This window comes from Lynx rufus, unplaced genomic scaffold, assembly GCF_022079265.1.
Source record: "Lynx rufus isolate CCGP_SWC_20201006 ecotype Redwood Valley unplaced genomic scaffold, mLynRuf1.p SCAF_4, whole genome shotgun sequence".
Lineage (NCBI taxonomy): Eukaryota > Metazoa > Chordata > Mammalia > Carnivora > Felidae > Lynx > Lynx rufus.
In genome coordinates, this window is record NW_025814856.1 from 136202016 (window position 1) to 136217764 (window position 15749).

At 45.4% G+C, this 15749-nt stretch overlaps 1 protein-coding gene across 1 annotated transcript in view; it reads right to left on the reverse strand.

Moving 5' to 3' along the window:
• Positions 1-285: 285 nt before the first annotated feature.
• The window catches only part of WNT2 (Wnt family member 2), a 44606-nt gene continuing 29142 nt past the window's right edge, over positions 286-15749 (reverse strand). Inside the window, exon 5 of the mRNA XM_047097162.1 lies at positions 286-1422. Within this exon, the coding sequence (XP_046953118.1) occupies positions 1193-1422 (230 nt within the window). The 3' untranslated portion in view covers positions 286-1192. The remainder of the gene's footprint in view (positions 1423-15749) is intronic.

Below are 15749 nucleotides of genomic sequence, written 5' to 3' on the forward strand. Positions count from 1 at the left end.
TTTGCTTGAGGCTATGATATCTTGACATCTTGTCAGCCTCAGATGAACACAATTAAATATGGCAGGTCTTTAAAATGTGCTTGGAGGGTGATGGGTATATGCTGATGCTCCTTGGCACAAATGGCAGACCTCTTTTGGGCATCTGCTCACGGTGCAGGCCGTGTAGGCGTGACTTACCTCTGGAAACCTCTCTGTCAGCATGTTGGTTCCCTAGTCTTGCCGTCCCAAAAGTTATCATTCTGAAGGCCATTTCAACTACAAAATTCCATGGGTCACATGCATCATACCAGATAGAAATTTTATTCCCCTTTTTCTCCTTATCTGTACAGACACATTTTCTGATATTTTACTCACTGTTATTCTCCTCCATCCTCCCCCAATAGGTCAGAATACTGCCAGATCATCAATCTTTCTTTTAAATTCCCTTCAGATCTTAAGTGAGATCCCTAAAGTTGCTTTATATTAAGGGGACTTTATATATAAAGTTGCTTTATATTAAGTCAATGCAAAGCAATGACTTTCTGAGGCTCTTGCTATTGTAAAGATTCCAAAACTGTACCAAAGGACAACAGTCCCGTCTTGTTACGTCAAATTTTAATATAGCAATAAGTGCTTTGAAAAATATGCATTTTAAACCTGAAGTTCTTTGAAAGCCATCTTTCTCCAGGCAGTTACCAATTACCCCTGGACGTGGTGGCTGCGAAAATCACTTGATCAGGCAAAAGCCTTGCTTGGTCTTTTCAGGATTTACAGTTAATTCGGTGGCAGTTGGTCCTGCTGTCTTTACCCTCCTGAGAGAAGTATGGGATTTCTGAACTATGATCATTTATTGGGAGACACAGAGAAAGCTCCTTTGGGACACTCTTTTCCCCTCTGGCCAGCCGCTCTAGAAAGAGGAAACGTCTAGGTGGGTGGAGACAGTGATGTGGCCGGCCCCTCCCCTCCTAGCAGTCTGTCCTGACCAGGAAGAGATGCGGCCCAGAATGCTCGAAGGCGGAGGGAATAAGGCATGCTTTGTGTGCAACATGTGGCCCCAGTTCTGGGGCCACCTGGGTGGGAGAGGAAGGACTTCTGTTGAGGCAAAGTCACATGCCTTAGGAAATATCTCCCCGAGAAAACCCAAAGGCCCAGTGTCCTTGCAGATCCAATGGAGTCCTTGCAGGAGAGAAGGTGATGGCAACCTCCTCTGGGGTCATGTGGGAGCCGCCCAGTCAACGCTTTTAGGGGCCTTGCATGTGTGCACGTCCAGGGCCTCCAGACAGTCCTGACAGCGCACGGCACAGCACCAGTGGAACTTACACTCGCACTTGGTCATCCGGGTGACGTGGGAGGTGTCATAGCCTCTCCCGCAGCACATGACCTCACAGCTGTCCATGCCCCGGGAAGTCAGGTTGCATACACGGCCTGCTGTACCCAGAGAGCCTGGAAGACAAGTGAGGGAGGTGTCACCGCAAAGCTGTGGGCAGAATACAATATGCCTCGGGAGGAGGAGAATCCACCCTCCGGGAGCGGGCCCTGCACCCCCCAACCCCAACCTGGGGCTGTGTACCACCTGTTCTATGGCCCAGGCAGCATCTGTCCTCCCCAGGGGCCAGCTGCGGCATGTGTAGTGGAGCACAGAGGACCAAGTGCAGGAAAGATGGACACAAAACTTTGGACCTACCTTGGGCAACTTTAACTCTAGTGATCCCACTTCTGAGCTGGATAAACCTTTCAGTTTCTCTTTACCCAGACTAGGATTGATGGGTCACTGCATGGGCAAGGCCAGATCAGATGGAAAGAAGGATCTAGTATATCTCCCTCTCTCCTGACCTCAAACCACATCAAGGAAGCAGTGACCCAGGTTAGTGCTCTCCACATTTGTCAGGGCGTGGAACCCTCAAAGGGAGAGGATTCGGCCTACCCAGGCCTGACCACACTGCCTTTTTAGAAAGAGAAGAGAATGCTCGTTGCTGAAGGGGAGGTGTGGGCATCATTTGTATAAGACCTTGAGGAGGGAGCAACACCTGGTCTGGTTTACCGTTTGCGCTGCCATCCAGGGGGCCATCTAGATGTGTGTGAGGCTTCTTGTTGAAGCCAGGATTCTAAGCCTTCAGTGAATAAAACTAGCATAAAGACCTGTTAGGAATTACCAGTGGAATGTTGTTGTCTTAGTTAATTAGGGTGAGGTTTCCTAAATGGCAATTCATCTTTATGAATTTGTTTCTGAAAAAGACTCTTAAAGATAGAAAGCCTCTTAATCTGTTCTATTCCTGGAGAAGCACCCAGAAGTCTTTTACAAGAGCATTATTGGACAATAGAGCAGAACAAAGTGCAGTGGACATTTGTGTAGTTTGCTCCACCTATGATGATCCTTTCTGCTTCTTTCTCGGGCACAGAAATGGGCACTTGGCAGCCATGTTGAACAACACGACCCAGCTCAGCTGGTGGCAGGTGATCAGACCAGAGCTGGGGACCTGACTTGTGCTGGGGAAATCTGTTAGGTTTCCCCAGGGATTTGCAGGTTTGTTGGAGATAGGCAGGCAGTCTTGCCTAATACGGACTCAGTAGCCATTGGCAGCCATGTACTATGATGAAGCGTGTGGACCAGTGGAGGTCTACAGAGAGATAAGAAAGAGGCAGATGTACAGACAGCAAGACAAGACGTGGAAAGCGGATGCTACCCAGATCCTGGACTATTTTTCCAGAGGTGCTTCCATTTGTCCCTGAAGCCTGGCTGCGTTCTAACCTCTGGGTTCCTAGAGATTCTGCATTCTTTTAATAAACTTCCCCTTTCCGCTTAAACCACTCCAATTTCTGTTGCTTGCAATCAACAATCCTAAACAATTGACAAACCTAGAGAAGCTAAACTCTTCATTAAAAAAAAAAGTACATTGGAATGAAAGACAGTGACTTCATTCATTTTCAGTTCCTCCATCATTTAACATGGAATTCCTCCCACTTCATAATTCTTGCAGTGTCTCATGACTCTCTCTCTGTTTATCACAGTCCAAGCTGTGCTCCAAATATCTACAGAAATGTCATGTTGCCCTGCCTGTCACGAACGACCCGGGAAGCAGCCAGGTCCAGGCAGGGCGTGGGGTCGAGCAGAGGAGAGGGGTGGGCACAACTTGCTGTACGTGATCACGCCTCTGACAGCAGGAAGACAGGCAGGGGATTTCATGATGACAGGAAGGATGGCAAAGGGCCGGGGTCAGGGTGGAAGATGGGGTCAGCCAAGGATGGCCGTGAGCCTCTATCGTGCTGAAGAAGCACAGAGTTAGAAGAGGCGGCAGCTGGGGCTGGATTCAGGACAGTGCTCAAAACCACTGCCTGTGCAGAAGGGACTCACTGCCAAGTCCTGCTTTGCAGCACACCCGTCATTTAATTCAGCAAACATTTAATGAACACAGACGTGTAAGACACTGTGTGGGCTGTGTAGAGTTTTGGGTGGTGGTGGTGGGGAAATAAAATAATTAGAATTCACTTCCTATTCCTATATTCTGGGAATTCCTAATATAATGAAGAGATAAATATGTAAAGAGATCGCTCCACTACTTCAAATATTCCATTTGCTGAAGAGTTGCAGTAAAAAAAACAAAAAAACAAAAAAACAAAAAACCCACAGTAGGGTTTTGTGCAAGGCACCACTGTAAACAAAGCTCAGGATGGTAGAATGAGGTTATTTAGAGCTGGGACATATCAGAGTTTAAGTTCCAGCTTTGGCATCTATCAGCTGGGTGGCCTTGGGCAAGTTATGCAATCTTATCAAGCTTCCGTTTCTTTCCTTGAAAAACTGGAATAAAGACAGTTCCTTCCTCATAGGGCTGTGGTCAGGAGGGAATGAGATCATGCATGAAAGCACCTGGCATAATAAGTGCTCAATTAATGCTAATCTTCTACTCACTTGGCAAGTGTTTGCGGAGTGTCTACCTTGTGCTAGGCACAGCTGTGGGAGCTTGGATCTATCAGGGAACAAAATGAAGATCCTGCCCTGAGGAGCTTATGTTCTAGAGGGAGTGAGCCAAACATGTCATAATGATAATTATTGCTATTAATATCAATAGCACACAGGATCAGAAAAGGAGCTGTTAACAGCACAGTTTTAAGAGGTGGCATCAGAGATAGGATGTAGAGGAGGATAAGTAGAAGCTCTGGAGGGAACATGGGACAGAAGGCATTCCAGGTAGGAGAGAGCCTCCCAGCAGCCTCTGCGGCACACTCACGAGCCCGTGCAGAGCCAGCACGGCTTCGGCACATGTGTGAGTTAGGCAAAGAGCGTGGAAATGGAGTTGGGGCACAGGTTTAGAGCCTTCCTGTCTGGCAGCGGTGTGGGTTTTATTCCATGGTGAGTGGTGAGTCTGTCCAGATTTTTAATCCACAGAAAACATGTGGGAATGAGAAGTCTGAAACAGCTTCTTGGAGTGGGGAGGTATCCTTCATGCAGTGGGATTAGTCCAGGCAGGAGATAATGACCGGGGACAGAGGTAGGACAAATGTGAGATGGGTTAAAGAGGGAGAATCACTAGGACTTGGTGACTCACCGAGTTGGGAGGAGGTCACGTTGGAAAAGACTGACAGTTGTTCATTTGGCTCAGCATGAAGGAGATAACTGGGGTCCTCTGCTGAGAGACGCTTCAGCAGAATGACACGATGGAGCGGTGGATCGTGGAGTGAATGGGCAGACGGACACCGAGTGTGGGGTGGGGAGTTTTCAAGAAGCTTGGTGACAAAGCAGACAGAAGAGCATGGCTGCAAGGAGCGATGAGGCCCAAGGTGGGACTTTAAGGTTATTTTAGGCCGTGAAGCTTGTGGGTTTGTTATGCAGTAGTAGACAGCTGACCCAATTTGGTAGGTTTTTGTTTATGTCAAGCACAAAGTGGGAAGAACCAGTCTATGCTATTAGAAGCCAGGGTGGTACTTTTCCTTGGGGAATAGTGAAAAGGGGCGTGAAGGAGGCTTCTAGAATATCAGTCTTCTTCAGGTCTTACTCTGGGCTTAGATTATATGGCTATGTTCATTTAAGACAATTCCCTGAGCTGTACACGTGACATGTGTGCTTTTCTGTATGTGTTTTATGTTCCAGTAACAAGAAGAAGAGGGAGGAGGCCACCTATGCAAAACCAGGAAACCCAGCAAAGCTCTGAAAGGTGTTTAACGTGGCTGGAACTCAGCATTCCAAGGGGAGAGTGGCAAGAGGTGAGGCTGCAGGGGCAGGTAGAAGCCGAGACATGGAAGGCCTTGTGTCATGGGGAGAGAGAGAGAAAGAGAGAGAGCGTGAGTGCATGTGCATGTGAGCGGGGGAGGGGCAGAGGGAGAGAGAGAATCCCAAGCAGGGATCCACACTCAGTGCAGAGCCCTATGCAGGCTTTGATCTCATGACTCTGAGATCATGACCTGAGCTGAAATTGAGAGTTGGATGCTTAGCTGACTGAGGCACCCAGGCGCCCTAAGGTGTTAAAACTTAAAAAAAAAAAAAATTAATGTTTATTTACTGTTGAGAGAGAGAGAGAGAGACAAAGCGTGAGTGGGGGAGGGGCAGAGAGAGGGAGACACAGAATCTGAAGCAGGCTCCAGGCTCTGAGCTGTCAGCACAGAGTCCAAGGCAGGGCTTGAACTCACGGTGAGATTATGACCTGAGCTGAAATCGGACGCTTAACTGACTGAGCCACCTAGGTGCCCCAAGGTGTTAAAACTTTTAACGTAAGGGCAGCGGAATGTGATAGAGTTTTTACACAATAGGGGGACATGGTGGATTTATGTTTCAGAAGGCTCACTGTGGGTGCTGGGGGGCCGGGGTGAAGTCAAGGAGCCAAGTTAGAGAGCAGTGAAGTGCCCTGGTCAGGGCACAAGGTGGCCGGACAAGGACAGTGGCAGGGGTGGGGAGGGGTGGAAGAGGTTATGGGCTCGGGGGGATATCAAGGAGGCAGGACTGACAGGACATACGGAGGATGAGGGTCAGCAGTATTCCCAGGCTTCTGGCTTGAGTGACTGGTTTTATGCTGCTGACCTTCCCTGGGGTGGGAGCACCTGGGGAGGGGCAGGCTTTGAGCCAAGATACGGAGTTTTGTTTTCAACACATCGAGTTTGGGGTGACAGTGGGCCATCCAGGTAGAAATGTTCAATGGAAATACCCTCCGGGACTCCGCAGAGAGGTCAGGATGGACATTCAGACTAGGAAGTCTTTACCTCAGAGGTGGCAGCTGAAGCCATGGTGTAAATGAGACCCCCAGTGGGTGTGCGGAGCCCTCTCACTTGCCCCACTCCCAGAGGCGACTCTGAAGTTTCTTTCACCTTTTTGTGTTTTGTCGGTAAGCCCTGCACACCAATAAGCATTCTTTGCTTCCGCCAACATGCTGTCATCAAAATAGGAATTCATGCAACTGGAATTTTCTCTCCCCGCTTGATGCTTTGAGGTACGGGGGTGGGGGTGGGGTGCTAGGACAGGGAGGTGAAGTGTCTCAGTCCTGAATCAGACTGAGGGCTTTTTACTGACATCGAACTTGGTGACATTTTCCCAGTGGGCTGAAGCCTAAGGAGGTCTTGAGCTGTGATCTGACTCAGCTTCAGTGATGGTCCCCCGGATGCACAAAACTGAACCTGACCCTGTCTGAACAGAAGGATTGCTCAGTGAAGGGACTCCAACACCATGAAAACTCTGGGAGAAGCAGTCAAAGTGATGGCCACTGACAAGAGCTTGACTCACAAGTGGTTTCAGTAAAGGAAACAAAGACCTGGCATTGAGATCTCAGTAGTTCAGTGTTCAGTTACAGAATGCTGGAAAACACCATGAATCTGAATTAATACCACTGGTCGCCCAAACAGGGTGTAATGAGGGCCCAGAAGAAGGAAGATGAGAGGGGTTTTTGAAGGTTGAGAGCCACTGATGTGAGAACAGTGGTGAGGCCACAGCCTGGAGGAGTGATGGCCCCTGCAAGGTACCCGTGGCCCCCAGGAATGTGCCAGCTGAGAGGTACAGGGCAGGCTCTGTCGTCTGGGGAGAGGACGAAGCTGCAGGATGATGGACCACAAATTGGCCCCACTTTGGGGTTTGGATCTAGTTAGACTTAATGACGGACTGTAGGGCAGGAGGGCAATTTTGACACTTGCTGTCATTTGAGCAGAATATAGAGCCATGTCATCAAAGCCCTTTTCTGAAAAGCACATTTCTAGACTGCAGAATCTATACAAAATTTGCTGGCATTGCTTTCTCTTATTGGAATTATAACAAAGCCCCGTTATTATTGATAGCAATAGGGCTGTACTGTCTTAGGGACCTCCCATTATCTTTTCCAAAACAGATCACCATTATTCTTACCGTAAAAGACAAAAATCAAGGCTGTAAACGTGTGTGCTCTTTATGAAAGAGACCCTCCGAGTTTAATAATCTTCCTGCTTGTTTAGTTCTAAATATTTGAGATACACACTTTTAGACCGTTTTTTTCTGCAAACAATATACCAGTCCATTAACTAATGAGTCACTTATCCCTGCCTGGGCCACAACAGGAACCCCTGGGTTAAGAAAGTCAGCTACACCTGTAAGCCTGAAGCCCATGCATCCTTTCCTTTTTCCTCTCTTCTCCTCATTCTTCTTCTTTCGCCCTTCCCTTCTGCCTTCTTTTTCATCTTCTTTCTCTTCTTTTTGTTCATAATTGGAGCCAATACTTATGGAGCACTGACATGGGCTAGTCCCCGTGATAAGCATTTTGCCCGTATTATCTCATTTAATTCTTATAAGCTTATAAAGTAGGTACTGTTGTCACCATTTTGGAAATGAGGAAAAGGAGAAGGGTAAGTAATTGGCCCGTGGTCACACAGCTATCAGGTGGCAGGTCAGGATTTGAAGCCAGGCTTGTGTGACTCCAGAGCTTGAGCTCTTAACTGGCAGAGACAGTGACATCTGGCAGAGAGCTCCATCCCCGAGCCCCGCCAGATCCCAGGAAGCAGGCTCCCGGGCAGAAGTGCAAGAGCAGAGTGTTAGCACCCTTCCTGCTCTCTACCTTCATTATTTTATCAAATGAAGGACTTGCAAAGGTCCTGACAGGTAACCTTTTGGGAAGGGACTTCTTCTCCAGCGTGTGATATGCCGTAGACAATTAAGACTCCTACAGTTACACGAGAATGAAAACGGCTAGTTAATTAACACGGGGTTAGCAGCTGACACTGCGTTTTTCCTGCACTGATATTCCTGTGGAATTCCTGTCACCTTTTTGAGAGATGAGACTGATTTCTTTGCAATGCCAACATGCACATCTCCAAAACATGTATGTGTCCTTAAGGTGGCTTTAATATATGTCACTGATGGGGCCGTGGCTGCAAACACTGAGAACAACTCTTGCTATGTAGAACTTTTACTGGTTAAGGTAGGCCAATAGCACCAATTTGCATCTCACCTCAAATGGCATATCTTAGCCTGATCACTCACATAACTCTCCCCTGACTTTACTCTAAGATTCACTGAGACATTTCCAAAAGCCAAATTGATCTTTATAGGTCAAATGTTTGCATCATACAGCACGTACAAAAGTATGTATGGCTGGCTCTACAAATACTTCAAAGGAAATTTTAAAAACTCTTTTGAGTAATGGCTCCATCATTAGTTTCCCGAATTGATATGTTAAGAGGATAAATACATATTTAGATGCTTCACATTTATTTTAAAAATCATTCATATTGCTTTGTAGTGTTATCTCTTATTGCACTTTGATTTCCTCAGTTTCCTTAAGATAAGTTGCAGGTGGGAAGCTTTTTTCCCTGACTCCCTTAGGTCTAAGTTTGTGAAATGTGCTCAGATGTATGGCCCACCTGGGTACAGATCCTAGTTCCCAGACAGTATGGCAGACTCAGGCTCAGCGAGCCCAACCTTCTTCCGCCACCTTCACCCACACTGTTAGATCATCTGCCTAGACTCAGTGTCCATAAGATCCGGGCAGTCTGTAACGTCTATGCCATGGGAAGGTGGGAGTTCCAGCCTTTCTCCTCCCTGCTATTGTCCTCACCCTGCACAGAGCTCACATATGTATTGGGGGAAAAGGATGATAAAGAATCAGAGTTTCTAAATCACGTAAGTTTGGGACCAGAGAACTCACTTTTAGTGGGGCAATGCGAGGGGAACATTACAGAATCGAGCATCCCATCCCTAGAGCTATAAAATTAATAATGGAGTCAGGGTTCCCAGTGCAAAAACATTTCTGTCTCCACCGACATGCATCTTCCTGACAGCAGAGGAGGACGCAGAGCTTTTGCTAATAGTTCCCAGACCTGCACCTCTGGGACCTGGAGAAAGAGCGCTTTCTCGAGCGCTCTTTCTCTGTGGATGGGCCTGTGTCTTTGGAAATTCCTGCCACTCCAGGCTGACAGAAGCCCATATGTTGACCATTAGGACATAAAGCAAGATTCACTTAAGCCCGTCATCCAATCGGCTGTTTCTCCTCTGGTTGACTTACATGTTGTCATTAATGACACAGATTTATCGAGGGAAGAGAAGAATGTTAGAGCAAATGTTAGAGACCGCACATTCATCTACATGCACGGCTTGCCCCTCGCACAGTAAAAATTGCAAAACTAAAACTAGGAAAGACAATATCTCCACTTATCTCAGATGATTTTATTTAACGTTTGTATAATAAGCAGGAAAAGGTTAACTGGCGCAAAAAAAGCATGTTCCGTGAAATTAGCAAATCCTATCATGGAATTCAAGTTAAGGTCAGACTCTTCAAGGCTTTCTATGTCTGGCACTACCTAGTCTACCCAAGTTTATTTCCCACCGCCCCCTACCTGGACCCCTGATAATCAGGCCACCTCCTCACTGTCCCATTGAAGTGACTTTCTGATGTCACAGCTGTGTAGACTGTTTCCTCACAGGAGGTACTCTCATCTGCTGTCCAGGCCTGTCCTCACTCCATTAGATGGGAGGTCCTCCCATCCTTCGAGATTCAAGCCTACTTCAGCACCTTCCACAGAGTTCTCCCTGCTTCTGCTCCCTCCTTCCTGGCCCCCTTCTGAAGCCCTTATATTGCATGTCACACAATAGGGCTCATATGCTGTTTTGAAATATTTGATGATTTCTCATGCATCTTGTCTCCCCCAGGACAGAGGTTAGATCTTATATTTCTTCTATACACGGCATAATACTCAGCCATCCACATACAGATTCCCAATTCATTAAATATTAAATTAAAAACAATTTCTTAGAAATTAAGATCAGCTTTTCCTTGCTGAAGGAGGGCACACTTCTCCAGGGAGCAGTCACCAAGCCCTCCGGCACTATGGGAAGAGTAAGCTAGCTAACAGCCTGCTTTCCACTCTCATGTTCTCACTTGGCATATAGAGAAAACATGCAAAAAAATATCACAACGTTTTAAAAGATCTCACAGATTCGAAATGACAACCTAAGGGAATCTGTGGCATCAAGTTCAAGTTCTGTTACTGCAAACTTAGAGTGAAATTAATTAATAATTCACTCATTCATTTATGGAATCATAGGACCCTTGGGAGTTTCTGGGTGACCTGCATATCTTAGGAAACTTGAAGAAGTTAATTTGCCCACGGCTACCCAGTCAGTAATCAGTAAAAATGGCAGCAGGTGGCACGAAAGTGTGCTGATGTGTAATGCCAGGATTTTTCCTTAGAAATATGGGATTTTCATAGATTTAAAGAACGGATTGATCACACCAGTACAAAATAGGTGTCATGGGGAAAGCTTACATGACGGAAGCAAATATATTATTTGAAAATACTTTAACATCACTCTTTTGTTTGTAGCATATTAACATGGTAATTGGCAATGATTTTTGTTCTATTACAAAAAAGGACATCTATTTGACAAATGTTTTGTTAGTGCAAATTATGTCGAAGACTTCAAAATAGAAAATGAAATTTTTTGTGGGTTTTTTTTTCTGAAATTTTCTTTTTTTCTGAAAAAAGTTTGCTGCTTTGTTTTTCAGTTTTCACAAATTCAATCTGATTGCCACTGTCAGTTAATTCACATACGGGCCCGTTTTCAGTGCATCCTAAAAGTTTAATAATTCTAGCACATCTATATTCTGAACGGTAATGCAGATTTACAGATCATGCCTGTAACATAAAGTAAATATTGGATGTAAAAAGTATTTTTGCTTACATTAACAACTAAATCAGATAAACTAACGAGTAATCCCACTGATAGTAGTAAATGAAAAAGGCCCCACACAGAGTATTTGGTGGCAACTAAAAGCAATCGATACAGGCTACTGCTGCATTTGAGACTTTTATGTCACCAGGGAAATGGGCAACCAACATTTTGAGCTCTGTAAATGGTGCCCTAATGCACTTGAACATGAGGAGAAAAATTCCATTTAACAGTTCAGTTTAAGTGGGAATTTTCATAGGCCATGTGTTATAATCAGTGATGGGTGATTATAATGCTTAGTACTTACCTGTCATTTAAGCTATGACGCTGCACCAACATAACTAAGACTTCATTTCAGCTCATGATGAGCATATTTTAAGTTGTTTATAACTTGCCATTCAATTCAGTTCAACACATGTTTATATGCTGTGTGCTGAGGGTCCAGTGGTGAACATAGTTCCTGCCATCATGGAATCAGAGTCCAGTGGGACAGACAGATAGCAAACAAATATTTAAATAAATTAACTAAAACTCCTGGTATATGCTATGAGTCAAGGAACAAGGCTTGCTGGGGCACCTGGGTGACTCAGTCAGCTAAGTGTCCAACTCTTGGTTTCAGCTCAGGTCATGATCTTGCAGTTCGTGGGTTCGAGCCCCACATCAGGCTCCATGCTGACAGTGTGGAATCTGCTTGGTATTCTCTCCCTCTCTCTCTCTCCCCCTCCCCCACTCGCTCTTTCTCTCTCAAAATAAATAAATAAACGTTAAAATTTTTTTAAAAGAAGGAACAAGGCTTTCTGAGATAGATCCTCGATACATTTGAGGAGGACCTGGTGATGGGCCACTATGCAAGTGAGAAAGTAGGGTAGCAAATGACTTGCAGGTTTATGGCTTGACCAATGGAGTAGATGGCTCTGCTATTTTCTGAGAAGAGGAAGCTTGAGGAAAATAGGTTTTGGGAGTGGGAAAAATCAAGCGTTCACTTAATAGAATCAGGTTGCTAGCAATGTGGGCAACCTGAGAGGTGCTGTCGAGCAGGGGGTAGGACCCAGATGAGGCCTGAGATGCAGTTAAAGCCATCGTAAAAGAGGAGGCCGCTCAGGGACAAAGTGCAGATGGAGAAGTGAAGAGGGCCTGCCTGGGTCCTGAAGATCTCCTTCCAAAATCCTTCCAAATTTACAAGTAGAAGAGACACTAGCAACTGAAATTGGGGACACCAGCTCTTGGGGCAGGAGGAAAATCGGGAGACTGTGTTTCAGGAAGGGGGGGCAGGCTAATTGTGTTACATGCCACTAAGAATTTGAAAGGATGGTCCTCTGGATGGTAATTAATATTAATCATACAACATAATCAACAATTGCCTATGAACATGGTGACTCACAAGCCTCACCAATACATTGTTCATTTCATTCTCTCCTGGTTTAGTTGTCTTAGCACTTTTCAGATATCAATTCATGAATTTCTAAATGAAATCTCACTGCTGAAAGGGCTAAATAACCTATTCTTTAATTTTCCAAATTACAAATGTACAGTAAGTCCTAGTAATACAGCAACGGAGTGTGGACAGAAACCAAGAAAGCGCTACCTTCCTGTCCGGGCTTGAGGACCCCCATACCTGGCCTGCGTCCTATTGCGTGCCCACCACCTGGCTCATCTACAGAGACCAGGGGGCCTGTGAAGGCCTGTGAGGCCAAGCACCGAGTCTGGCTTCCTCGTCTTCGCATTCCAAAGGCTTATCATAGTGTCTGGCGTACAGAAGGGGCTCAATACATATTTGATCCATGAAGCAATGAGGGACCTAGGAGGTCCTGTAGGAATTGCGCATTTAATATCAAACTAAGGTCCATGCATTCCTACCGGCTGACACGCTGTTCCCTTGTTTTCAGTCAGGTCACAATCTCAGAGGTTCAGCAAACCAGGCCCCACCACAGGGCATGTCTGGATCGGTGAATCTCTGTAAACCGTGGTTGGGATTGTGTTCCCAAGGGTTCCAAGCTGTTTGCCAAATATGATTTGTGCAGAAAAAAACAGTGATACCTTAGCATTTGCACCACTCCAGGCTTGCAGCTGTCAGCCATCTATCGGGCTTTCCGTGGACAACAGGTTATACAACTGTTGAACTCTGTTTTTTGAACTTGAGGAGAGGTGGAGGGTTGCTTGTTTCCTACAGTTGGACAGGAGACCTCAGGGTGACCTCTGGCCCAGGTCAGGGTTTTTACGTCATAAGGGGTGAAAGTGGCCTGTGATTAGGTGCAACCGCTTCTCTGGAGAGGACAACGGCATTCCTCAGAGATGGACTATCTCTAACTTGAGGACTCCTTTGATTTGCAGACGCCTGGGGCAATAACCAGAGCAGATAACCACACAACCGCTAGAACAGCCATCCCCAAAAGCCCCGCTTCCTAGATCTCACCTCCAACGTGGCCTGCATAATGTCATATGCACCATATCACGCCGTTGTACGTACTCCTGGAATCTGAGCAGTCTTTCCAGTCAAACATCAGAGCGCTCCCTTTGTTCAACTGAAGGCTAGGGGAAAATGTCTTTTGTTGTTGTTGTCCTAAGAATATCTTCCTTAATCGGTTTTTGAGCTTATCATTTTGGGGGGGAACAATTAAGGATATTTAACACTCTTGGAAACTTGAAGGGCTTGTGATTGGAAGGGACCTCGAGGCAACCTGAGCCAAACACAAGGGAAGCTTCAGTCTGACCCCTGTCTACCTCTCTACAATGGCCCCTTGTCCCATTAGGTTTCCTCACACTGCCTCTTTAGTACACAGGTCTCCCTTCTCTGCTACGTCTCGTCCCCAAATTTCAGGAGGTAAAGTGTAGATATAATGAGAAAAGTATGGACTTTTGATTTTTATTTATTTTGTTTTCTTTACTGCTTACAGTTCACACAGTCTTGGGCAAGTTAAGTAGCTTTTCTGAGCCTTCATTCCCTTCTCCATAAATTGGGGTAACTGCTCTGAAGATTCAGAGAAAATGCCCAGAAGGTGTGTAGCATAGGCCTGACTCTCATAGGAACTCATGTTCCCATCACCCTTCTCCCCCTGGGGTCTGGGTCTGTCCTCACCCAGGAGTACCCCGGGGTCTTGACTCACTTTCTGCATTTCTCATCAAAATTCACTAGGCTTGGTATCATTCTTTTAGGACTTCACTAAAGGGCCTACTTGATCATTTCTGTCCAGCTAATTTCTATGAAAGCTTAGATGGCTGAAATCATTTTAATGTGCTTACTTACAGTGAAAGAAGTTTCCTGAAAATGCAGGGCCTCCATGGGAAGAACAAATACCCTCTTGTACTGGGCAAGCCCAGGCCGGAGATATTTTTGTATGACACTTATCTAGAGCTCCTTAAATAAGGAATTTTTTTTCCTTTGTAAGAGAGTAGGTATTCCAAAGAATATAATGTCTCCCGGGATTTCTTCTTACCTCATACTTATGAAAAAATAAGGAATCATGGACCGCCTAAAACATGGACTTCCCATTTTAATGTGCTTAATTTGAAATGCATATAGAATCTCAGCAGCAGTCCCCTGAGATTCCGATTTAATAGTTTTCTGAAGAGACCCTCACTTTGGAAAATAGTGCCTATAGACTTCATCCATTCCACAAAACCAAACTGACAGAAGAAGTGGCTCATGTCAGTCACATGAGTTGATCTGAACAGGAAGCAGGCGCTGGTTGGCAGGAGTGAAGTCAGTCAGTTACAGGCATCTATTACTTGGCAATATTCAGTGTGCTCACCACCATGGGTTTTCCAGTGCTGAGAAGTGGAAGGTGCCCAATAAGTTAAATATTAAATGTGTATGATATTTTAAAAAAGCAAAATAAAACAATATGGCTACAACAAAGCAGACTGAGTGGTATGAGATGTAAGCTAGGGAAAGGTTAATGCTAATCTTAATAGAGAAATGAAAAAAATTATTTGCTTTAAATTTTACTGCAAATTCTGACGTATTTGAGAGCCTGGATACATGTAAAGGAAACCCATTTCAAACATGTGGGAGTTCCATTTACCAGAAAACAGGCTCTTTCTTAGGTGGAATGATTCTAGCGAAGGGAAGAGAGTCCCTTAGTGATGTGCTCACTCAGCAATGTGGCACATTCTGGGGGCTTCTTTAATATAGACTGACAGGATGTTAGCCCGTAACCCCCAACACCTTCCTTTCAAGACAAGGGAGCACAGCTCAGAGAAGGAATGCCACTGTGAGGTACAGGCAGGAATCTCCCCCTTCTAGTAGGTCTCAGCTCTATCACATCTCCCTGCCTCTGTGGGCAGAGGTTAGAGGCTGTTCCAGAACGATTCTGAACCACACACTTTGACAACTGTTTTGACTGATTTTCTAGAGTGTATACTATGTGAGTTTCTAGGAGAAAATGGCCAGGATAAAGCTTAATTTTTAGAAAGCCATAGGTTACACAGGCAAGGACAAGACTCCCAGCAGCTGTGTGAGTTGAAGCAGACTTTCTCAGGGAAAATCTGCATCTCATACAGGTGGCTATTCATATGTGAATTCAAGTATGAACAATGAAAACTATACTCTTTCAGTCAGAACTTTTGTCTACGTGATGGCCAACACCAGAATGGTCTTTTTATTAAAACAGCCACCTGATGGTCAACAGAATTAAAAAGAAATATGGCAAAGTTTATATGG